Source organism: Myodes glareolus, chromosome 14 (assembly GCF_982192425.1).
Source record: "Myodes glareolus chromosome 14, mMyoGla1.1, whole genome shotgun sequence".
In the NCBI taxonomy this organism is placed as follows: domain Eukaryota; kingdom Metazoa; phylum Chordata; class Mammalia; order Rodentia; family Cricetidae; genus Myodes; species Myodes glareolus.
In genome coordinates, this window is record NC_142039.1 from 8382162 (window position 1) to 8408500 (window position 26339).

General features: G+C 43.4%; 1 protein-coding gene across 7 annotated transcripts in view; it reads right to left on the reverse strand.

The window, feature by feature from the left end:
- Positions 1-436: 436 nt before the first annotated feature.
- The window catches only part of Armc3 (armadillo repeat containing 3), an 81873-nt gene continuing 55970 nt past the window's right edge, over positions 437-26339 (reverse strand). For 5 of the 7 annotated variants that reach the window (XM_087896330.1, XM_087896333.1, XM_087896328.1 and 2 more), the window contains 9 exons: positions 24832-25081; positions 21559-21695; positions 16406-16574; positions 14556-14653; positions 13563-13664; positions 13083-13178; positions 9989-10219; positions 7821-7983; positions 437-751 (listed from right to left, as the gene is read on the reverse strand). In XM_087896330.1, the coding sequence (XP_087752456.1) occupies positions 542-751; positions 7821-7983; positions 9989-10219; positions 13083-13178; positions 13563-13664; positions 14556-14653; positions 16406-16574; positions 21559-21695; positions 24832-25081 (1456 nt within the window). In that variant the 3' untranslated portion in view covers positions 437-541. The remainder of the gene's footprint in view (positions 752-7820; positions 7984-9988; positions 10220-13082; positions 13179-13562; positions 13665-14555; positions 14654-16405; positions 16575-21558; positions 21696-24831; positions 25082-26339) is intronic. The other 2 variants (XM_087896332.1, XM_087896331.1) reach the window with 2 other exon arrangements.

Sequence of the window (26339 nt, forward strand, 5' to 3'; positions counted from 1 at the left end):
TGTTTCGGAGGGGCGGTAGCAGGGGCAGAGGGTTAATACGAGGGGACAGAGAGAGGGTGGGATCAGAATCCACAGAAGTCAAATAATGAAGAAATAAACCTGAACGATCAAGTTAGAAAGTACTTTGAAATACTAGAGTCTCAAAAGGCGGACACAGTACTGAGACAGCACAAATGGGCGGGAGTTTAGTTAAATCAAGTGTTACCTGACTCATCCTGGATACCAAGAGGGACAGTGACAAGCCCACCCCATCACAGGAAGCAGTTGCTGAGCGCCTTCGTTGATGAGTCCTAAGCTCCAAGAGGGCTGAACGGTTTCACCCACAGTAACCTTGTGTGAGGATGGGGAGCGTGGGAGGCCCTTACGGATCCCGAACTCCACAGCCTGGAGCCCGGAGCATGCACAGCCACACCCACAGTCTATTTCGACACACAAATCGTTTCTAAGTCCTTTATTTGAAGTTATCAAGTCAGCTAGTGCCCTTCTTAGAAAGCATGCGGAGATAATTTCTGGTTTGGGTGCTCCTGCGTTCCTTTGGTGACTAAAGAAAGCGGTAGAGGTCTGCCTCTTTGCTGCGGAGCTTCAGCAGGGCCCCTGGGTGGAACATGAGATCCACGATGTACTCTTCCGGTGGGGGCAGGCGCCCGATGATGCCCTTCCGATCCTCGTTCAGCAGCTTCACTTCGTTCCACGCTCGGCTGTACTCACCACGCACCAGGCAGCAGCCCACACCGATTTTATCAGCCAGTGCCTGAGGGAGGAACAAGATACTGGGGCTCAGAGCCATAAGCAAACAGGTGGGAAGGGGTCCTTAGTGGGAGACGACCTTTGGAGAGAATTAAACACAGGCATGCAAAGAAGAGCTTGTGCTGGAAGCTGGAAAATGGAGAGTAGTGTGGTAGGAGCCGAGCATTGGCCGTCCCTGATGGCTTGCCGTCCATGAACTCAGAGTGTGTCAGTGTCCTGGGAAAGGACGCTTTTCAGGCAGTTAAGGCAGTGGAGCACAAAGACGGATAGGGTGGATGGATGGGCACAATCCCAGGACTCCAGCTCATGTGCCCATCAGCTCAAGTCCACAGCCCCGGCTGCCCTTTCCCTGTAATAGGCAGTGAAGTAAACCCCGTTTCCAGCCAGTCTGCTGTGCACTGTGGAAGGCGCCATGGGGCAGGAGACCCCCGACTGCATTGGGCTCTCTGCAGCTTACCTCACTGCAAGTATCTCTCGGGAGTTCCCTGAACCCCTGATTTGGAAGGGTTTTTGTTTGTTTTTGTTTTGTTTTGTATCTTTACTGTAATTTAAAAACTTTTCAGCCATATCGTGATGAATAGAAGTGCTTGGTTAGACTGCTTTGGTTTGCACTTCAATTTAACCCAACTCGTGATGATAAGCCAAGGGTTTTGCAAGCCCAGGCTTCCATTTACCTCTCTGTGCACTGGGGAGAATCATGGTATCTTTATGGTTGTGTGCTGAATTAATGGGTGCCAAGTCCCAAGAGTAAGCACTCAACAAAGGCTAAATAGCGCCAGGGAGCAGAATTGTGTTTGAGTAGTTGGTATATTCATATTTTAATTAAATGTATTTGTTACTATGCAACGACTGCACCAAACTGTCTAGTTTGGAACAGGCCAAAGTGATGAAACTTGGTGGTCTTGCCAGGACTCTCAGGGTTTGATTTTGATAGCATTTGACCTGTAGTGGGAGATGGCCTAGAAAGCAGTGGCCATGGAACAAATGGCATCAAAATCTATCACCACTGCAGTCCGGCGCGATGTAAAGACTGTGTGTGTGCTGTTTCCCACGGAACATTTACTGGTATGGACGCCTCTTAGTTCCTGCTAAAGAACTCTAAACCACTACAACAGATTGCTATCCCCATTTTCTAGAGTGAAGCTGAGGTAACGTGTTGCAGACTATTTGTTTATACTGTGTGACGATGTGTCACTGCGATTGGTATATTAGAGAACTGAATGGCCAATAGCTGGGCAGCATAGATAAGAGAGGTCTCCAAAGAGAGAGAAAGAGAGAGAGAGACAGAGAGAGACACAGAGAGAGAGACAGTGAGAGAGAGGAAAAAAATCTAGGCCTGCAGATTACCAACGAAACATGGAAGAACTTGGACATACAGAAGGAGAGAAAGATAAAAGGCCATGTGACCAAACATAGATTAATAGAAGTGGGTTAATTTAAGTTATAAGCGCTAGTGGGACAAGCCTAAACTAAGGCCAAATTTTCATAATTAATAATAAGTCTCCTTGTCATTATTTGTGGACTGATGGCTCCAATGAAAAAGTGCTACTACAGGTCAGGTACTTTCCCAAGACCAGTGCAGGTAAAGACCTAAAGGAAGAATCAAATGTCTGCCTCTTCCAGTGTGCAGTGACCTTGTGAGCTGTGAGGGAGGGAACACAGTGAGCTGTGAGGGAGGGAGCACGGGAAGCTGTGAGGGAGGAGCACAGTGAGCTGTGAGGAGAGAACACAGTGAGCTGGGAGGGAGGGAGCACGGTGAGCTGTGAGGGAGGGAGCACGGTGAGCCGTGAGGAGAGAACACAGTGAGCCGTGAGGGAGGGAGCACGGTGAGCCGTGAGGGAGGGAGCACAGTGAGCCGTGAGGGAGGGAGCACGGTGAGCTGTGAGGGAGGGAGCACGGTGAGCTGTGAGGGGGGAACACAGTGAGCAATGAGGAAGAGAACACGGCCTTGTAAGCTGGTGAGAGACAGAACCAACTTTTATCTAGAACTCTATTTTCCTTATAAGGAGGAACACATGAAGGTCCTCAGCTACTTAGAAGGAAGAGGAGCAGGAGTGGGGCTTCATTGTTGGAGAGATTCAGAAAGTACGTGAGTTGGAAAAGATTTTCATGCACCTATACCTAAATGTAGCCCCCCCCCATCATGTTCTGCGGTCCGTGTGTGAGAGTAGACAGGATTGACAACTGGTCCAGGTTGGTTGGCAAGGCAGTGGTGAGAGGTAGGAGAGGACAGGAGGGAAATGAGGAGCAAGGGAATTGTTGAACCTGTGTTCAGTGCATCTGTGATGCCTAAGGGCAGGGCAAGTAAAGTCAAACAAGGGCCATTAGCCTGGAAGAAAACGGGGTAAAGACCATGTATGGAGAGGATAAAAGGGCAAGAGATTCATTCACACTGTGCTCAGGATGCTGGGGAATTAATAACATGACCCAGGTAACATATGAGGACAATGAATTCAGGTTGGCATAAGAAGTTAAAGACTGAATATTTGCCCTTCTAAATCTGTATGCTGAAGCCTTAAGTTCTAATGTATCTGGAGGTGAATCTTGCAGGTGGGGGGGTAACTAGGCTTAGAGGAGCCCATTAGGCTCAGACCTCCCTCCTCAGGAGTTACTACTCTTACAAGAACAGGAATTGTGTGTGGTGGTGAACACCTTTAATCCCAGCACTTGGGAGGTAGTGGCAGGAGGATCTCTGTGAGTTCGAGGCCAGCCTGGTCTACAGAGTGAGTTCCAGGACAAACAGCAATGTAGAGAGAACTTGTCTCAAACAAACAAGCAAACAGGAAGAGGTAAGATCTGCTTTGTGAGGAAGCCTCAATAAAGCACCTGACTGCGAACAGGAAGAAGGCATTTATAATATTGCATCTATTAGATTGCTGGGCACTATTTAGGGCAAGTGAAGATCCTACCCTGGTTAGTTCATGAAGAAAAAACAGAAGAGACTAGGATGGAGTGCTGGACAGTTTTATTCAAACGTCATCTGAGGAGAGGAAGCCTCAATTGAGAAAACGCTTCCATAAGACCAGGTTGTAGGCAAGTCTGGAGAACATTTTTTTTTTAAGTAGTGACTGGTGGTCTTGGGTTCTATTAAGAAAGTAGGTTGAGCAAGCCATGGGGAGCAAGCCAGTAAGCAGCACTTAGGCATAGTCTCTGCATCAGCTGTATCCAGGTTCCTGTCCTGTTTCTTTCTTTTTTAAAATGAGATTGTATAGATCAGGTTTGGGGGGGTTTTTTGTTGTTGTTTTGCTTTTAAGACTTATTCATTTATACAGTGTTCTGTCTGCATGTTTGTCTGCACACCAAAAGAGGGCATCAGATCTCATTATAGATGTTTGTGAGCCATCATATGATTGCTGGAAATTGAACTCAGTTAATGTTCTTAACCTCTGAACTATCTCTCCAGTCCTCCATTTGAGTTCTTGTCCTGACTTCCTTCAACAATGGACTTTAATGTAGAATAAATCAACCAATAAAGCAATGCATATACAGAAGAACATCCCACATCAGAAGTCTAAGCCAAATAAACCCTTCCTTCCCCGACTTGCTTTGGGCCATAGTGTTTCATCCCAGCAATATTAACCCCAACAAGGACAGATGACCACCTGGAAGATCCCAATACTTAGTAGCAAAAGAGGTCAAAGGTAGTCAGAGAATGTGTCCAGAAAAATGAATGGTCAGTAGCAAATCAAACCCTTTGTTGTATTAAGCAAGACAGACAACAAGGTGGTCACTGTTGTAGTTCTTACTGAGAGACTAGTGGACAGGGAGCTAGGGAAGATAAGGTATGTGATAAAAAAAAAGTCACAGCCAATATTACTCAGAATTGAGAATAATATTTAGGCAGAATTGATGTGGGAGGTTTTTAAAAGTCCAGATTAAAACATGTTCAAATCTAGTTTCACCTCTGGTTGATCTTGGATAAACTCTTTCTTCCAAGTACTTGTGTTTTTTTTTTCTTTTTTAAGTCTTTTAAAGTAAGGCAAATAAATTTAATATTTGCCATTTTTGAGAGTATTCACTATTATATGGACAAATACCTGACAAATTGATAACTGTCACGAGGGAGGAAAATCATAACTGTGGTTGTAGACACTGTGAGAACAGATTTAGATTTTCTCTGTATATACTGCTGACTTCAGCATGTCTAGATTCTAAATGGAAGAACAGTTAATAAAAGAGAAAGGGCTCTAAGGCAGGAAAATAAGAACTCACAGAGCAAGAATTCTAAGGATATAAGAAAGGCATTTAGATGATGAAGAAGATTGGTGTGAAACAGGAGTGAGATATAAATGGATGTGATGAGAATATGGTGACTGTTCTGCCTAGTTATAAGTCGACTAGACACAAACTAGAGAGGAGGGAGTTTCGGTGGAGAAAATACCTCCATAAGATTGGACTATAGGCAAGCCAGTAGGGCATCTTCCTAATTAGTGGTTGATGAGGGAGGGCCTAGCCCTTGTGGATGGGACCACCCCTGGACTGGCAGTCCTGGGTTCTATAAGGAAAGAGGTTGAACAAGCCATAAGCAGCAGCTCTCCAAGGCCTCTGCATCAGCTCCTGCCTCCAGGGTCCTGCCCTGCTTGAGTTCTTGTCCTGACTTGCTTCAGTGATAGACTACCATGAGGCAAATAAACCCTTTCCTTCCCAATTATCTTTTGGTCATAGTGTTCCATCACTGCAATAGTAACCTTGCTGTGGGATAATGTTCTTGTATACTGTAAAGATTTGTCATTTGTATTGGTTTAATAAAATGCTGATTGGCCAGTAGTCAGGCAGGAAGTATAGGTGGGGCAACCAGACTAGGAGAATTCTGGAAAAAGGAAAAGAGAGATGCAATTGTCATCCAGAGCTGAGGAAATAAGATGAGAATGCCCCACTGAGAAAAGTAACAAGCTACATGACTAAACATAGATAAGAATTATGATTTAATTTAAGTTGTAAGAGCTAGTTAATAATAAGCCTGAGCTGATAGGCCAAGAAGTTTATAATTAATATTAAGCCCCTGTGTGTTTCTTTGGTACTGATCAGCTGCAGGACCAAGCAGGGCAGAAACTTCCATCTACATATCTCTAACTAAGATAATGACTAACAGTATTTGTCTACTTGTGATGCACCCTGGGCACATCTCTGAGCGTATTTCCAAACAGGTTTAACTGAAGAGGAAAGACTCATTGTGAAGATACCATGTGGGAAGCTGTGAAGATAAACCCCAAGCTTCACAGTGGTGGTTTAGTTAGGATTTTATTACTGTTTTCCCTGTTGAGGTTTTTATTTTGGTTTGTTTGGTTTTCCAAGACAAGGTGTCTCTGTATAGTCCTGCCTGTCACTCTGTAGATCAGACTGGCCTTGAATTCAGAGATTTGCCTGCCTCTGCCTCCCAAGTGCATCTAGCTCTCTGTTGAGTTTGTCTTACTTTGACCCAATCTTTTCTTACTGTGTTCCTGTTCACCCATTTTTATTAGGCAATGATTATTCTGTGACATCATGTGCTAGAATTATATAATTTGAAAAGTGTTCTTTACAGGCATGGTCGTTAAGAAACTGCTTTGGCTCTTAGAATAGACTTTGGACAGTTAAGACTTGGGAGACTCTTAGAGATAACTAAATAAAGTTTGCATCATGAGATGCCCACGAATCTTTCAGAATGAGATATGGAATATTTTCACTTAAAATGATGAGTTTAGTTGTCAAAGCGGTAAGTAGTAGATTAGTAGTAGTTCATTGTCAGCTTGATTGGCTTTAGCCTCATCTAGTAGACATGCCTCAGGGTATTTTTTAAGAAAATTTCAAAGAGGTTTAACTGAAGAAGGACAAGAGAAGACCAACTCTGTATGTGGGCAGCACCATCCCATGGGCTTGGGGGTCCCAAACAGCATAAAGGTGAGAAAAGAACAAAAAGAACTTCACATCAGCATTCTTCTCTGCTCTCTGACTGTGGGAACAGTGTTATCAGCTGCTTCCACCATACCTCCAGGCCACCGTGGACTTAAGTCTCAAACCCTTCTTCCCTTAAATTGCTTCTTGCCAGGTAGTTGGTCGCAAAAAGCAGAAAAGTAACTTGGGGAATATTATTTTCAGGTATGTGACTTTTATTTACATTTCACTTCTTTAACTCTGTGAAGCTGTGTTACTGTACCTGTCTAAAACACCCGACGGTCCTAATAAAGAGATGAACGGCCAATAGCAAGTCAGGAGCAAGGATAGGCGGAGCTGGCAGGCAGAGGATATAAATAGAAGAACAGAGAGTGAGGAGAGAACAAGGAGAGGAGGACTTAGGGGCCAGCACCCAGCTACACAGTAAACCGCTGAGAGAGAAGTAGGGAAAGGTATACAGAAAATAGAGAAAGGTAAAACCCCAGAGACAAAAGGCAGTCAGGATAACATAAGTTAAGAAAAGCTGGCAAGAAACAAGCCAAGCGAAGGTTGGGCATTCATACTAAGAATAAGCCTCTGTGTGTGATTTATTCGGGAGCTGGGTGGTGGGTCCCCCAAAAAGCCAAAAGAGTAAAACATCACACAGCAGTAACTAATACAGCAGTTTATAATTACTTGGGAGATGGAAGCATTTTCTCAGTTCTTACACAGCGGATCAAAACTCTCCTAAGCCTCACACTTGCCTAGTGCTCAGTCTTGGTGAATGGGAGTGTCTTCTTCGCTTGCCCATCCCAGGACCTGGGATAACGTTGCTCTTCCCCGGCACTCTCCTCACCACAGTCAGGTAGCTGCCGAGTCCTTTTTGTTGTTACACTCAAAGTCTTCTCTCTCTCCCTTCCGCTATCTAGATGATGTCCTCTGCATTCCCTACAAACACCACTGATTCTCACGCCAGTGTTATTTTATGTGTAGATGTTCATGAAATTTAAAACGTTGTTTTTCTACCTAATGAAAGTTTTATATTATTTACCCTTGTGTATACATATATGTATATATATTCACAAATATTTTAAAACTAAATAAGTATAAATGCAAAAATAAATACTATCCAGTTAAATGTTAGCAACTGGCTCAGTCTGATGCAATAAAGACAAAACTTTTTAACCTAATGGAAAATGAGACAAAAATACTTTAAATACCTTGAAAAGCAAAGCTCGATGATAAAAGATTCCTTTCTTGATATATCCAATTGGGATGACATTGGATTTCAGTTGAAATTTCAGTTCGCTTATATGAAGCTCCCAGCTGAAGTCAGATAGCTTCTCTTTTGGAATCTTTCCACCCATTTTATCCGCCACATACCTGTGCCCATTACATGGAGATGAAAAACAGTCAGTTTTAATCATTTACTTTTGATGTTTTATGTGTACTTATATATACAATTACACATGTAAAAACTACATTTCCTCTGGGTTTAATTTCCTGTATTTAAAAATTGTACTTGTGGGGGGAAGCTTGCTTACTGTACTAAGTCAATCACAAATATATACGTAAACGGAAATCATGCTGATTTAATTCAGTGCAGAGAAGAAAATGAACGCTAAGATCCCAAGGGGTACACACAAGCTAAATGATTATCACACTAAATATAAATGTAATTTTAAAGCTTTATCTTATTCTTGAACAGTGTTAAGTGTTTTAATCTGAAAGTGAAAGCACTTACTAACTGGTGGGCTTTCTTCTTTCAAGGCATTTAAGCTCAAAAGCAAGAGGAAACCAGGTAAGTTTCCCACTAGACCCATAACATTTTCAAGGGTGTGTGTGTGTTGGGGGGGTGCCTAGTCTTTTGAGATGAGATCTTAGCATGTGGCCCAGTCTGGCCTCACCCTTCTGAGGCTCCTCCTGCCTCTGCCTCCTAAAGACTGGGCTTATAAGCAATATAAATTTCATAATTTTTATTTTTTTCATTTAAAATATAATTTTTAATGAAGAAAGATACAGTATTATATAATACTGACTTCAAAGGAGAGAGGAAGAAAAATGCATGGGAGGGTAGCAGACAGGTGGGAGATGAAGAATTTGGGATACTTTGGAGAGTTTTTCTTTTTGAGGATCTCATAGTGTAATGTCAACAAACACATCTATTAAAAATTATCTGTAACTAAGAACACATTCAGAGGAAAAAAAGAAAAAATTGAGAATTTAAAGGAAAGATTGGCCTTTGGCTGCACCATGAGGAATAATGTCTAGAGAAGAAGAAGAGGAGGAGGAGGAGGAGGAGGAGGAGGAGGAGGAGGAGGAGGAGGAGGAGGAGGAGGAGGAGGAGGAGGAATAATGCCTCAAAACAGTAAAACAAAACAAAACAGAGCAACTAAACCAAAACAAAGGAAGACCCCAAAGCTAAACAAAACTTAAGCAATGATGTAGGGAGGTGGGGCAGAGCTGTTGATCCACCCATCTCGTGACAGCCTGGCCTGTAGTGGTAATCTGGTGATTTGGAAGTGATGAGGAGAGCCTCTGCTAGGAACTGCGGGGCTGGGAAGTACGGGACAAATGTTCACGGAGATCCTGCTACAGCCGAACGCCCTCATTCTCCCCGAGTCGTGGCTGACAGAAGTCAGCGGTCTGGCAGCTGCGAGCTTTGCCACCGTCACTTCCAGGTTTGCGGACTGCTTCTTGGGCTCCCACCTGGAGTGGCTAGGGCTCCCACAGAGAACTGCATCTGTTGCCAGAGCTGGGTTGTGTCAATCATGGAGCCCATCCCCCATTTCTAGTTCTGCTCCCAGCCTCAACCTCGTTAATGGAATGAGCCCAAGCAGGAATGAGGAGGGCAACTTTGGAGCCTTACAGGGAGCTCCGGTCTGGCCTGCGACAAGCTCTCAGAATACCCACAGTCCACTCGAGAGAACGAGTAAATAAGCTAGCAGATGTCTCCATCAGAAAAACCGGTGATTATTTGTGCTTAAAAGAAAAACGAGGGAGTTTATAGAGAACTCACAAAAATAATGCCTTTAAATGAAGAGGACCACGTACACCTACGAAATGATTTCATTTTTAAACATGAATTCATTCACAGTCTCTCTCATATCAAAGATGCTTTTAATCAGCTTAACTAGAAAAAAAGTAGCAGGCGTTTGTCTCTGAGCAACTTCAGCTCTGATTCTTACATAACAGAAATGCCGAGCCTCTTTAATTCCTCGCACTCCTGCTGTGGAGTTAGCGCTCAGGCGCCATAAACCACGGCGGTTTATTTTGTTGATTTTATTCTAAATTAACTTTTAAAAAAAGCAAACCACTGAAGCTTTTAAAAATTCAGAAGTAAGTATACACAGAGAGAGGAAGATGGAAGATGGGGGGAAGAGCTCACTTGGCAAGGGTCTCGATCTGGTCCTTAAGGTTGATGATGGGCAGTATGGACTTGGTCACCTCGAACACGTACGCGCAGAAGTCAGGGTCAGGAGGCGGGTACCACTCTTTGTCGGGGCTGCCTTCTGTCTGTTTGGGCACTGCTAGGACCTCTTCTTCCTCTTTTACCTTTTCTTCTTCTTTTTTACCCCTCCCTTTCCTTTGAGAATAAACAATGATAAAATCCCGCATCCTGTCAATCAAATGACCAAATACTTACTACACTCTGAATTAATCTGAAAAGCATAGAGGGTAGGAAAAAGGCAGCTGGGGAGGGAAATGAATTAGAACAAAATGCAATGACTCACATGTATAAAATGCAAAAAAAAAAAAAACAAAAACTAGAGACAATTCAATTCAAATGCCCTTCGATAAGAAATGGGTACATATAGTGATAAACCCTTACAATGAAATACTGGTCAAGAATAAAAAGGAATAAACTAGTAATGCACAAAATAATTTGGAACTGTCTCAAAGGCATTATGCTGGGTAGAAAACAATAGTATCAGATGTAACATAACAATGATCCCGTAAAAGTCATCACCGACGACCTGATGGTGCACACCCTTATTGCCAGAACTCAGGAGGGAGAGGTAGGCAGATTGCTGTGGGTTCAAGGCCAGTCTGGTCTACGGAAGTGAATTCCAGGTCAACCAGGGCTACAGCTACGCAGTGAGAGCTTGAAAAATCAAAACCCCAGAAAACACCACCCCCAAGTCCTGTCAACCTCAGAGACTGAAATGCAGTATCAGGGACTGGATGGAGAGTGTCAGGGTTAGAGTCCTGGGACGCTTGAACTATGTTCAACGCTGACTGATGCCGGTTACACAAATTCCCCTCTAAATTCCATAGAGTTTTAGACAAAAGGCTATTTTGTGGTATATTAATTAAAATTGTAATTGTCCTGCGTAGAGAACTCTCCTTACATATGCATAAGAGTGAGTCCACACTTTCACACCGTTTATGCCCAGCGTGGTTGATGGCGGCACCTGCTCTTCACGCACGCTAACACTAGGTGTATTTATATCCTTGAATCCATTTCCAGCTCGGCACCCTTCCTCCAAACAGCTTGACCTAAACCTTTGGCCCCACCCCATATGCTATCATTGCCTCATCAGAATCTCCAGCTAGTGGATAAAGTCTTCTCTGTCGTTCCTACCCCTGAGGATTTTGAAGGATGTCACTTGCTGAGGGGACTGAGAAGAACTGACAGAAAGCAAGCGATCCTGTGTCCTAGTTTCCTAGTCAGTGTTTTTATTATTGTAATAAACATCACGGCCAAAAGCAACCTTTAGCTGGGGAGGAAAGGGTTTATTTAAGTTTACATCTCTTAGGTTACAACCCCTCATGAAGAGAAGTCACCATCGGCCTTGGAGGAATGCTACTCACTGGCTTGATTCTCATGGCTTTCTCAGCCTGCTTTCCTGTATATCCCAGGACTACCTACTCAGGGATGGCACCACCCACAGTGGGCTGGGTCCTTCAACATCAGCCATTAACACTAATACTAATACTCATAAGAACAACATGACCACAGACTTGCTTACCAGCTGACCTGCTTGGGGCACTTTCTCAGCTAAGGCTCCCTCTTCCCAGATGACTCAAGTTGAGCAAAAAATCAACTAGTGAATCCTCTAAGAGGAAGAGGATGATCTCCCTAGAAGGTCACCACAGCCCCTTTGTAAGGAAACCACAGAAACTTAAGCGTGAAAGAGTCTCAGGTAAGACTCAGCTTTCCCACTTCTGAGGAGGTCCAGACTCCAGTGGTCCCGATTTGTGATTTTAGCCTTTAGTAAGTTTTCTCCTTGATAAGGGCCAAAGAGCAAGTTCAGTAAATGACACTCTTTTGTGTTTGTTTTGGTTTGGTTTTTGATTTTCCGAGACAGGGTTTTTCTGTTTAAAAGTTCTGACTGTCCTGGAACTCACCCTGTAAACCAGGCTGGCTTCAAACTCAAGAGATCCACCTACCTCTGCCTCCCAAGTTCTGGGATTAAAGGCGTGTGCCACCACTCCCGACACTTCTGGTAGACAAATCTTTGGTGAACCAATACTCATGTGGACAGATCAAGAGGTCTATCCAAATATACTTGGATGGGGTGGGTAGGGTATCTCAGAAATAAAGACCAAGTCCCATGGGTCCAGGCAGGTCAGAGTCGTGAAGTGTGGGCTTCCTAGTGTCCCTCAGTTCAACCACATTCTTGCTCCCCAGCTGTGGACCCTGCAGGGGCAAGTCTCAAAGCCAGCTGTAGTTTTGAGGGAGGAAGGGTTTCTGGGTGCTTCTATTGCTTTTGCCTGACCTTAGTTCTATCAATTTTTCTAGCAGAATTTTGTAACTTGGTCATTAGTGATATGTAAATAAGCATATTAATTTTAAGGTAAAGAGACTGTTGCTTTAGCTAAACATGCTATATCCTTCCTATATACGGGTGCAGATATTTTATCCTGTGTTCAGGAGGCTAGACTCTCACAACATTAAGGTTAAGCCACAGATCTTACTGAAACATTCATTACCTAACTGAAAAGGAACTTGAATTTGTTCCATATTCAAACAAGCCAAGAATATGGGGCTAACCCAGGGTAGGTATGAGCGGCATCCAAGTTAAGTAATTCCCAAGTACTGGGTTTATGTTTCAATGGAGCAAACTAAGGGAGGGAATTATTTATCTTTACCCATTATTTACCACACAGGGTAAAAGGAACAAATCAACTAAAGTTCACATGAATTTTTCTTTTGAATATTTTGAAAAAAATTCAAAGATTCCTTCAACTGCTATTAATAAGTACAAACCATTTTCCCCCACTTTTGTAGTGCTGGGGCCCAAGCCCAGATTATATCGCTTGCTGGGCAGACTCTTTGGCACCGAAGCCATTTAAGAGGTGGCTACTAAATAGAAATTTTTAGGTGCTTGGTTGTGGTTCAGTGTGAGCCCTTACCTACCTCGGAGACTCCGGGGTTCCATGCCCGGCATAGAATAAACAAAAGCTACATCTCCCTTTCTGACCCTTGCTGCATAATTACAAGTTTTCATGATTGTAACCCGGAGAAGATTTCCTACCTTGATCCTTTCTCCTTGGTGGCGCCTCTGCTAAGGACAGTGTTTCGTCCTGATGTGGGCTCTGATTTTTCTTCTGTGGGTGATCCAAATCCAGCACTAAAATGAAAACTATTTCTTATTTTTGTCATTTGTAAAGAACACATCTTATTCTAGTTGTACTAACGTTGGTAACAGGTGACATTTACAAGCTAATTTTATTATAAGGTCCTTTCTCTCCCACTATGATTGGGTTCAATCACCACTGTTAAGAGTCAGAGCCTATTCCAGTCACAGTTCAGGGAAACTCAAGTTCAGTTATAGGTCCCCCACACCCAATTTTCCCCAGAGACCTTTACCAAAGCAGTTTACAAAACAGTCATGCAGCGCTATCACCATAAGAAGAAAAATAATTGAGTTGCCAAAAATCTAAAAATCTACAACAAAAGCCTCCATCTTTCATCTCTAGGGAGTGAGCTGAGTGTTGATAAAATACGTGCTTACGTGCTCTTCTCTTTGCTTGCCCTTCTTAAGGAAGATGAGGAAGAAATGCTTCGTCCATAGCCAACGTCTGACAATTTGTCCTCCATAGATGGAGGTGGAGAACTAAAATGTTACACACTTGAAGTTAGGTACAAACTGAGGTTTGTCAACACTTACTTTGTCCTATAAAGCAGATTACTTGGGAAAGTCATTCTATTTTTAAAAGCATGAAAGGAAGGGTAAGACTAAAATAAAGTCAAACTTTTCCCAAGCCAGAGAAGGAAAGACTTACATGACATATATAGCATGTTGGTGGTAGACAGATACACGAGCTCACAGGATTGGTTTGTTTGGTTTTTTTATATTCAACTGGGGCTGAGGCAGTAGCTCGGTTGGCAGAGAACTTGCCCAGCATGCACACAGGCTTGAGTTTGAGTGTCTTCACCACCTAAATGATGCCTGGTGGTGCAGGCCTGTAATCCACTCAGACATGGAGGCAGAAGTTCAGGGCCATCCTCAGCTACAACAGGAGTTTGAAAGCAACTTGTGCTATAAGCAATCCAGTTTTAAAAGCCCAAAATTTGTAAACCAGGTGTGGTGGTGCACACCTTTAACCCCAGCACTATCAAGGCAGAGGTAGATGGATCTCTGTGACCTCAAGGCCAGCCTGGACTACATAAGGAGACCCTGTATTTTTTTTATGATACTTTAATTTTTGGTTCTACCATTTATTATTTTAAAGAAAAATGATGGTGGTAGTTGCATGCTACTACACATTTCTGGAGACTTATCAATATTTTCTACATTTACATTCTCTGGTTATTTCCCCAAATCCACTGGAAATTACTGACATAGAATCAGTGGAGAACACGGGTTTTTCCTGTGGACTGGTCCTTATTTTCAATATTAGATACAACTGGGAGGAGACCATACTAGGACCTTTTCCATGCATGTGTATTTACTAGCAGAAATGGCATGCTTCCCTCCTAAAGCACCGCTACCCCAGAGACTCACGTGTCAGATTTACTGTTGACTAGCAGAATAGCACGGTGATCATTCAGCTCCTGTAAGCAGAGTTCCTTCAGCGGCAAAAGCTTGGTACCAGGATTTATCTGTAAGATAACATGAACGCCAAAGTGGGTTCTCTGCATATGAGTGCTGATAGGAAGGGTTCTTGAAAGTTTGAAGAATCTAATTCATTCATGTGCACACACACTTCAGATGGAGAACTGAAAGACAGACCACACATAGATAGACAGAGCAGGACTTCACCTGGAAAAGTACCTGCGAACTGAAACCGATTCCTTAAAAACTGTGGGCAGTGAAGATGGCTCAGCTGTTCCCAGAGCCTACGCAGCATTTTACAACTGTCTGTAACTCCAGTCTCTGGAGATCTGATGCTCTCCTCCAGCCTTCTCAGGCAGCAAGCACACAGCACACATGGCACACATACATATATTCAGGCAAACACTCATGGACATGTTAACACAGAGGGGAGAAAATTTCATGGGGTCCTACCTCAAAATAAGGAACCACAGGCAACTAATGATTGCTGGGAGAAGGGGAGCTAACCTCTCCTAAGGATGAGCCCCCTTCTTGGTTATCCAGTGCCAAGTGGTCAGCCCTGAAACCATATACACACAAATAACAAAAATGGACTCAGCAGATTCTCTCTCTCTGTGTGTCCATCCATCCATGCATGCATCCACATACATACATATGTATATAACAATAATAATCAGAGAAAAGGGGGCTGTCAACTTGAAAGCGGGAGGGCATGGAAGTGATTCCAGGGCAGTTTTGTCAGCCTGAGAGAAAAGAGGGCAGACTAGATAAACTTCAGGATCTTTCTGATCAAGTTAATAGATTTCATTCCTAACTAAGATAGTTTTCATAATCTTCCAAAACAATGCAAAGAAATCCTCTAACACGAAAATGGACTCTACCATTCTACAGGGATCCTGCCCCATTTCCCATTCAGATGGAGGCCCTGCTCTTGTCGTGGTCTGCGAGGGTCATATGATTTGGGTTCCTTTACCCATCGGAAGTAATCTCTAGTCTCCCATTTTATCAGCCCTGCTCCTCTACTGTCCCCGGTCTAATGTGCCAGGCACATTTGCCCCTATTCCTCTGCCCATGAAGTTCTTTCCTAGATAGCCACCAGGCTAACTTTCCTGCTCTCTCCAAGTTTCTATTCAGATATCACACTCAGTGAGGGCTGCCTCACCACCATTTTGAAAATGGCGACTATCTGCTTTATTACCTCTTAGGTTTGTAGATGCCCTCACCCTAACTCTGATTGACTCTCCCCCATCCCCACCCAACTCTAGCATGTTTGCTCTTGTCTATGTCCTCCCATTGGTCCCATGGGAGCAGAGATCTTAGTGAAAGCCTACAACATCATGTACTTACATGTAAGAAGCATGGTACTTACAGAGTGAATGAATCAGAATTCTCCTCTGTATAGAATAGGTTCATTGACTGTTTCAATGCACATGCCCTGCTCTCTGTCAGCATTTCCCTGTGTGTTCTGGGCTGGATTTCCGGCTCTTGTCCTCAGTTCTCCTGAAGCATCTCTGTACTGATGCTATGGCAGTTCTCTCAAAACCACTCATTGTTGAATACAATGAACTTTTGTGGTGCAATTTCTCGGTACTTTGCGTGTCATGGGTGTTACTGGACTTGAATTAACAAGCTGACCTAAGCTACTGGTAAAACAGAACCTAGTTAAAACTGTACGAGAATGCAAACTCTTATAGCCAGGAATCCAGGCTAAAGTGCTGATTTTCACACTTCTGCCTGTGAAAATGAATCAGGATGAAAGGGGAAATCATAGTAAAACACAAACACGTACTGTCACTTACCCGGCCATAATCATAGAATCCATCACTAATTATGTTGCTTGATGACAAATAGCCGGTCTGGCTATATTTCAGGGAAAGATTGTTGTTGAGCAATTTGTTATAAGCTGCCTCACTGAATTTATTTTTCCGACTTACTGATAGATTAATTTCTTCAAGGATATCTAGAGCCCTGTCACAAAAAAAAAGACAAAAAATACCCTGTTTGTTTTCTCGAAGCCAACTGACATCGAGTTCCTGAGTGAAGAACTGAGATTAAAAGGTTAGTGTCTCCCTTCCCTTCTTAAACGAAGTAAAACTGACAGAATTATGAAGACAAATCAGTTCTCTCTGAGAACACAAATGCCAAGCAATAGCTCATATTCAAACAGTTGGTAGGATGTGGCCTGGATAAAAGTCTGCACTGAAAGCCTGGTTGACTGCCTGTGCACTGCTGGGAGGTGGCGGAGGACTGAGGTGGGGTCCAGGGAGGGAGTGAGGGCTGGTGTGTGTCCTTGAAAGGGTTATTGGGAGCCATCCCCTCCCCTCTCTGCTTCCTGGCTGCACTGGAGATGCGCAGCCCTGCTTGGCTCCGTGCTCCCACTGTGATGTGTTGCCTCACCCCAGGTCCAGATACAGTGAGACCAAGCAACCACGAGCTGAAACCTCTGAAACCTGAAGGAGACCAAGTAGCCACGAGTTAAAACCTCTGAAACCATGAGCCAAAACCAACCTTTCCTCTGTAGGTGTCTTCCTCAGGCACTGTCGCAGCAACAGGAAACAGATGAATGGGTATTTTTAGGAGACAATTCTTTGTCCTTTTTGTCATTTCTTTAATTTTTAGGTTGACATACAAACTAGTGGGTTCTACTGTGACATTTTTGTATGCATGCGCCACTGTACTTTATTCTAATTTGCATACTCACTGGCCTTCCTCGTCCTCCTTGCCCCCTTGGTGGCTCCCTTCTCCCTCTAAAGATCACTACTTTCTGTAATAGAACACTTGTCACATGTCACACGTATTCTGTTCCTCTTCATTTTCCCTTCTCCATCGCTCCTTTAAAGTTTCTTCCTCCCCTCTCAGGGTCTCCTTTAAACACACACATATACTTATAATTTAAATCTAGGTTCTACATATAAGAAATACATACTTGTCTTTCTGAGTCTAGATATGAATTTTACTCAGTGATCTTCAGTTCTATCCACTTTTCTTCAGGTGTCAGGACTGCATGGTTTTTGTTTGTTTGACTGATTGTTTGTTTGTTTTTCAAGACAGGATTTCACTGTGTAACAGCCCTAGCTGTCCTGGTACTAGCTCTTGGAGACCAAGAATGAGCTAGATAAAATTTCACAGCTTTCTTTATCTGTTTGGTAATGGACATCTAGGCTTGTTCTATTTCTCAACTGTTTTGGGTGGGCATTTGGATGGTCTCTGTGGTATGTTTACTTCCAGTCCTTTCGATACAGTGTACACTCCTTCTGGCTGTGTATCAGGGCTCATCCTTCCCTAGAGCAGCACTTATTGTCATTTGATGACAACTTTTCTGACTGGCTATAACAGAATATCAGAATAATTTTAACTTGTATTTCTCTGATGGCTAAGATAATGAACAGTTTTTTTCAGACATCTGTTAGTCATTTGTATTTCTTTTTTTGAGAATTATCTATTCAATTCATTTGCCCATTTACTGACTGGATGAGCCTTTGGATGTATAATCTTTACATGTTCTAGTTATTAATCCCATATAATCTGCTATGTAGTTACTGAAGATATTGCTCTCTTCTGAAGACTGTCTGCTCATGCTGGCGACCATATTCTGCTGTGCATGAATGAGAAATTCTATCTCATTTGTGAATTCTTGGGATTATTTCCTGTGCCCTTGGAGTTCTTTTCAGAAAGTCCTTGCCTAAGCCTATACCTAGAAGTATTTTAGTCTTGTTTTCTTCTATCAGCTTCAAGGTTTCAGGTCTTACATTAGGTCTTCTACCTACTTTAAATTGTTCTTTCTGCACTGTAAGAGATTAGCATTTATTTATTCTTCTACATGTGGATCTCCATTCTCCCCTGTGTCATTTGTCAAATATTCTACATTTTCTCCAATATGTATTTTTGGCATCTTTGTCAAAAAATCATGGGGCTGTGACTATGAATATTAAAATCTGGAACCTCTCTTGTATTCCATTAGTCTATATGTGTTTTGGGGCCATGTAGGTTTTGTTACTATGGCTCTAAGTATAATTTAGGATCCACAAGTGTGATACCTCCAGCACTGCTCTTTCTGCTTAGCGCTGCTTTGGCTCTTTTGAGATTTTATGCTATCATATAAATTTCAGGATTGGTTTTTCTAGTTCTGTGAAGAATGTCACTGGAGCTTTGATGGATGCTGTGCTCTGATGGATGCTGTGCTCAATATGCAAATAGCTTTTGTAGTGCAGGTGTTTCTGCATTGTTGATTATGCCCATCTAAGAGTGAAGAACATCTTTCCATCTTCCAGCGTCTTCTCCAACTTATTCTTTAGTGTCCTTATTTTCATTTTAGAGGCCTTTTACTTCACTGGCTCTGTTTATTCCTAGACATAATTTTTAAATGATTATAAATAGGATTTGTTTCGCTCCTATTTCTTTCTTAGCAAGTTTAATGTTGGCACATAGAGAAGCTACTGACGTCTGGCTGTTGATTTTAGATCCTGCTAGTTGCTGGAAGTATTTGTCAATTCTAAGAGTTTTTCTGTGAAGTATTTAGCATCTTTTAAATAAAAGATTAAGCTTTCTGCAAACAGGAACAGTTTGACTTCTCCTGTTTGTATCTTGCTCCTTTCTTTCTCTTGTTGCGCTAGCTAAGACTGCGCTGTTGACTCTCAGAAGTCACTGTAGCTGTCTGTGTTTTGTTCCTGATTTCAGAGATAAGGATTTTAGGGTTTTTTTCCACTTAGAAATATTGACTATAGGCTTGTTGTATATTCCCTTAATTCTGTTGAGGTATTGTTGAAGACTATTATTTTAACTAGGCAAAGATGTGTTACATTTGTGCTGCAGAAGGTTATTTTAAGTGTGTAAAAATGTGTTACTTTTGTTTGTGCTGCGTTTACTTAACGATGTAAGGATGTGTGCTTAATTCTGTAAAGATGTGTTGCATTTATTTCAGCTTGCCTGCCTAAGGCACCTGATTGGTCATACAGAGCTGAATGGCCAATAGTTAGGCAGAGAAAGGATAGATAGGGTTAGCAGGCAGAGAATATAAATAAGAGGAGAAATCTAGGGTCAAAGAAAAAGAGAGGAAGAATGAGAGTCAGAAGGAGGAGGGAACAAGAGAGATGCCAGGGGCAAGAAGTTAGGCAGACACCAGTCAGCCAGACACAGAGAAGCAATAAAAGGAAAATATACAGAAGAAAGGTAGATAAAGAGAAACAGGTATATTTAAGTTAAAAGGGCTAGCCAGAAATGTGCCTAAATTAGGCTGAGCATTGAAAACTAATAAGCAGCCTCCATGTCGTGATTTGGAAACTGGTTGATGAGCAAAAAGAAAAAAAAAAGCCTGGTACAAAACATGGTCCTTTTCTATTTTCTAATTTCTTCAGGGTTTTTACCATGAAGGGATGTTGAACCTTCCCAGATGCCTTTTCTCCAGCGATTGAAATGGTCCTGTGAGTTCTGTTCTTTTGTTCAGTTATTTACCCTGTTTCTATTGCCATGAGGAGACATCATGACCACAACAACTCTTATAAAGGAAAATCCTTATTTGGGGCTGGCTCACAGTTCACAGGTTTAGCCCATAATCGCCATGGCAGGGAGCATAGAGGCACACATGGCAGATGTGGTGGCAGAAAGGTAGCTGAGTTCTGCATCTGTACTTGTAGGCCGCAGGAACTGAATGCCACAGTGGGCCTGACTTGAGCATCTGAGACCTCACAACCTACCCCAGTGTCATACTTCCTCCAATAAAGCCATACCTCTTAAGAGTGCCATCCCTGTGAGCCTATGGAACAATTTTCATTCAAACTACCACATTCTGTTACACTACAGCTTCGCCCAGTGTCTAAGCTTTGTATGCTCTTGAAATCACATTCGGAGAATGCTGTGTCTATGTTTATCAGGGAGATTGGTCTATTGCTTTCTTTAGGGTTGCATCCTTATCCAGTTTGGAATTAGGGTAATGTTGGTTTCACAGAGTGAGTTTGGCAGTGTTCCTTTCTGCCTCAGAGCAGTTTGAGGAGCACTGGTATTAGCTGGGCCCTAAAGGTTCAGTAGAACACAACAGTGAGTCGGGCCAGCCCTGGCTTTTCTTTTCATTGTTCATTTAATGCACAAAGAGTATGAGACCCTAGATTTTGTTAACCAAATTACGTAATAAAAACAAATACTTGGGAATGTGTGGAAGCCTTCAAAACTCTTTTGCTTCCATGCCAAGGAGAACCAAGCTTACCTGTAGCACATGGGAAGAATAAACTGGGAGAAGGATGCTGATTAAATACAGATATCAGGTGAAAGGGTTAGGTGTTGTGGGGAGGAGGGGTTAAATGAAGACAGCAGTGGCCCACCAGTTTATTTCAGCCTTGAAACTGGGACGTAAACTGTAGTGTACTTTGTTTGTATTTTAATAAATAAAGTTTGCCTGAAGATCAGAGAGTAAAACAGCCCCACTGGTCAGCCATGCAGACCAGGCAGTGGTGACACACATTTAATCCCAGTAGCCACACCAGTTTGTCATAGAAACCAGGCGGTAGTGATGCATGCCTTTAATCCCAGACCTAGAGAGTAATAGAAGACAGGAGGAGACAGCTCTCGGTCTCATTCTGAGGATTCCTGAAGGCCATTTCAGACTGAGGTAGAGGTAAAAGCCAGTGTTTTGCTTTTCTGACCTTTGGGTTGAACCTCAATACGTGTCTCTGGGTTCTATTAATCTTGTTACAATAAACAGGATTGGGCTTAGCAAAGGTGAAAAGGTACCATTTATGAGGTTGAAGTGGAAAAGGAAACATTGAAAATAAATGTGAAACACTCAAGGAGGTCACCATCAGGTGGACAGGAAAGGAAAGGATGCCCTGCCCTGGTGGCCTCTCCAGAGTGCTAGGCTAAATAACCCCGCAGCCTCTACTTGATATTTCTTGGGCCTGCAGGGTCTGCTTCTTTCTCTCCTGCTCTGCACCTGAGCTAGTTGAACGGCAGCTCCACTTACCCAAGCCTGCATAACTCAACAGCCGTGAGCTCGTCACCAGCGCAGACCATCACAGCCCAGCTGGCATGCCTGCGGACCTCATCATTCTTGGAGTGCAGGAGCTCAGTCAGCGGCTCCAGACCACCACAGTTCCTCAGCTACAACCAGAAACCACAATTTACATGGTAAAAGTACAGAATGGGACTTGGCGAACCACACCTGTATTCTGTGTACCCAGAGGCTGGGGCAGCAGACTCCTGAGCCAGCCTGTATTACAGAGCAAAACCCTATCCCAAATCCCAGGGCTGTCCTGTCAATACAGTTCATGGGTAAAGCACTGCCTGTCATGACTAGAACCCTGGGTGCCACCCTCAGCAGGGCATGGAGGATAGAAAAATCAACATTCATACATTAGGAAAATCTCATTATTTGATTATGCAAAAGTTTCAACTGTGCAAAGACAATTTTAGAATGTGTCAGTTTAGAGTTATTAAATTCAGGAGGAAGTCTGCCAGTCTTCACGGGAACCCACTTTTCCATTCTAAGTAAAGAAGCCCCAGGAAAGTCATTCCGGAATTTTTCAGAATTTCCCTGGGATGAAGGGGAGGTGGTGACTCCTCTCCTCCCTGCAGTATGGTGGAATATCTGTGCTTATCCACCCTGCAACTGAACACTGGACATTCGTTTGGTCCTGGCAGACATGAATGTGTTGCCGTACCCCTGAGAATGACTTTGCGCATGTGATAAAATTACAGCTGCTGAGCCTGGGAGATGACACTGCACTCTCAAGTAGTCTCGGTGTCATTGCAAAGATTCCAACAAGAGGAGGGCAGGAGTGCCAGAAGCAGAAAGGATACCGTAGGACACAGCGCTGCTGTGATAAGCTATGAAGGTGGAAGACGGGACCATAAGCCAAAGAACGTGGGTGTCTCTACAACGGTGGTTCCCAGCCTTCCTAACATTGTGACCCTTTAATATACTTCCTCATGTTATAGTGACCCCAACCAGAAAATTAACTTTATACTGTAATTTTGTTATTGTCATGAATTGTAATGTAAATATCTGATAAACAGGGTATCTGATATGTGACCCCTGTGAAAGGGTTGTTTGACCCCCAAAATGGTCCCGAGTCACTGGCTGAGGACCACTGCTTTAGAAGCTGGAATAACCAATAAAATTGAGTACCTCCTCCCCCTCAAAAAAAAAAAAAAAGGCTTCTGAGAGAGTAGTACACTGGAGACTTCTTGATTTTAGTTCCTAAGATCTATTTTGGGGGATCTGTCCTCTGTTTTCATAACTAATAGACTTTTCTTACTTTAAGCTGTGAAGTGCTGGTAATTCATCATAGTAGCACTAGGAAAGTAACACACACACACACACACACACACACACACACACACACACACACACGCACACTGCGGCCAGACCTCACCGTTTCTCTAAGCAGGCAAGCACTACCCACAGCACCTCACAGCCCAGGTCAACAGCAGAGCCAAAACTGTGATGGAACAGTTCGTAGGAAAGCGCTTGTGCTTTGTTATTTTTACCACAAAGAGTTGTTTCTTTGGGGAATAGAGAGGGGAAAGAGTAAGAAAGAAGCTGGATGGAGCTATGTTACTTATGTCACTAAGTAATTTCTAGAGATGAAATTCCAAGTAGGAAAAGAAAGGTCTGAAAGTGTGCTTGTCTTGTGTCTGAGATGCAATTCTATACTCTAAGTCTAGAGAAAGAAAAGAACATTCCAGAAAACAGTGTTAAAGGCAGTGCTCAAAGTCAAGAGCCCATGCGAGCAATGATCCACACTCAAGCATTCTCAAGTCCAACACAGGGACTCCATGCATCACCACACAAAACTCACTGGAGCATCCATGCATCACCACACAGAACTCACTGCAGCATCCATGCATCATCACACAGAACTCACTGGTACATCCATGCAATACCACACAGAACTCACTGGTGCATCCATGCATCATCACAAAGAACTCACTGGTACATCCATGCAACACCACACAGAACTCACTGGAACATCCATGCAACACCACACAGAACTCACTGGTGCATCCATGCATCACTGCACAGAACTCACTGGAGCATCCATGCAACACCACATAGAACTCACTGGAGCATCTATGCATCACTGCACAGAACTCACTGGAACATCCATGCATCATCACACAGAACTCACTGCAGCATCCATGCATCATCACACAAAACTCACTGCAGCATCCATGCATCACTGAACAGAACTCACTCAGTCATTAGAAGCATGACATGCTTAGGAAGCCAATTTTCTGACCATATTTATTTCTGGGTATAAAACAAGATAGAAATCTAATGCCTTATGTTCTTTTGGCAGAAAGCTAACTTATTAATTTCTCCATCCATCTATTTTCTCATTCATTTAACATCTATTCATTAAAGAGGCATTATGAAAGTCAGGCGTGGAGGCTCATATCTCTAATCCCAGCTCTCAGAGGGTCGAGGGGGAAGGGTGGTGAGCTCCAGGCCAGAGGCTAGCCCTGGTTATGCAGTGAGACCCTGCAGATAAATAATACATAAGTAAACATTATGTATCGTGATTATAGTAATAACATGAATAAGGTCAGAAAATTCCATTCCTTTCCCCAAAGCATGAAGGAGTTTATAATTTTTCCTTTAAGAACCATAAAATGTGAAGTAGGAAGACAAGGAGAGACCTGGGTGGGGGTAGCCCAGCCAAACCGGAGGGCTGGAGAAAGACTGGTGAAGAAGGCAGTAGAGCTGGTTTTGAATGGGAAGAGGAATTTACCAGGTAGATAAAAGGGGAGACCACCTTCCCATGCAGAGAAACGGAGGAGGTAAAATAAGAGCGCACATTCACACGGGCTTGCAGGCAGCGGGTATTTCTGCATTGTGATATTCTGGAAAAGCTGTTGTTGCTTGGACCATTGGGCAGCAGGTGTGAGTCACATGGGGGTTTTTGTATATAAAGACCACTCTTACCGTCTGTGACCTTGCAATGGTGTAAGGAGAGTCACAAGCTAAAGGGGGCCAGTAAAAGGAGGGAAGGCAGGAAAGAATCTTCTACAGTGTCCCAGGTTAAACAGACCCTCTGCAAGTGCGGGATAGCATGGCCACAGCCCTGTCGCTTCGCTTCAGATTACCACCATCCAACACAGTACTGGCACAGAGTAGTAGGAAAATAAATACCCAGAGGCTAGCCGGATGCCCCCGTAGATGGGTAGGAAGGAACCGTACCAACAGGAATGAGAACAGGTAGAGAGGATTAGGTTGGCGTCAATTCAGCCTCACCTCGTTGCGGGCCTCCACATCACAGGCGGTGGCAGCCACGGTGAGCGCCGCGGTGCTCTGTACCACCGTGTTGGTGGAGTGCAGCGGGCCCAGCAGTGCATGCATCACTTCGTGGCTCTGGATGACCAAGCGCAGAGGTTCCTGTATGGCCATGTTGGTCAGCACGGTGGCAGCATTGGCGATGGCTCCGTCCCGCTTGCTCGACAGGATGTTTATCAGCGGGTCGATGGCGTCGGCTTCTGCAGCCGCACTGCGCCCAGACGAAGAAAGGAATGCTATTCTATCAGTTCAAGGCAGTAACAGAGGAGTTTGTAACCGAGTTCACTCGAACAAGCACAGAGACAACGATTTTAGAGACAGGATGGTTTGTTGTGCACTGAACCCAGAATGGGGTGCTAATGGTGTAAGTGCTTTCTGGGGAAAATTAATGAAATCAAATAATCGGGTTTTTTGGGTAGAGAAAAATACATGACCAAAACCTTTCAGGTCTCTTAAATCCTGGGTGTTTGTTTGGTTATTTTCCTCATTGAGCATGAAAACTGGAAGTCAAGTCACCTGGGAAGAGTTTCAATGAGGTGTTGTCCTGATTTAGTCGCATATCTTTGGAGCATTTTGGGGGGGGGATCATCCTGATTCTGGTAACTGGGTTGAAAAATCTTGATCACTGTGGGTGGCACCATTTCCTGGGCACAGGATTCTGAACTGTACGAGTGGGGAAAGCCAACTGAGCGCTAACACCCATGTCTAATTCATAGCTGTCTGCACTTGACTGTGGGTACGACCTGACTGGTGACTTCAGGTTCTTGTTGCTTTCACTGCCTCACAGTTGATGAACTGCAACCCCTAGTACTTGACAAAGGAGTCATGCATTTTGACCAAGACATGCTTGTGACAGTTAAAGACAAAAACATTCAATAGGAGGGGCCGCACGGTGTTAAGTGCCTGAAAAATAACCCATGTAATGAGATTTAAGGAGTACACTGGCCCTAAAGGATCCACAGGGGCGAACCTGCCAGGGCTATCATCTCAGTCATGGGGACAGCAAGGAGTTCAAGGTCTGTCTGGACTATGAAATGAGTTCAAATTTAACCTTGGCTACCTGGTGAGCCACTCTCAAAGGAAAAAGGAAAACAGGCAAAGGGGTCAGGAAATGTAGCTTCCTGGTAGAGCGCTTACCTAGCACATTCGTGGCTCTAGGTTCAATCCCACTAACAGAAAACCACATTAGCAACAACTATTTACCTAAATCACATTAGTAGAAGTCACCGAGACAACAAAACAACACCATCCCATACATTCAATAACAAACATCTCAAATTTGAACACCTTGAACTTATATTGGATGTATTCTTTTTCATTTAGGATAGTAGAAAAACTGAAGAAAAAAGTAAATCTGTCTGGTTTAGCCACCAGGGTCCCAATGCATTTAATCTAGTAATATCATCTAAATTTGTTTACTAGGAGGGATGACCTGTATCCTCAAAGACAAAGGTATGACAATTGTCCTG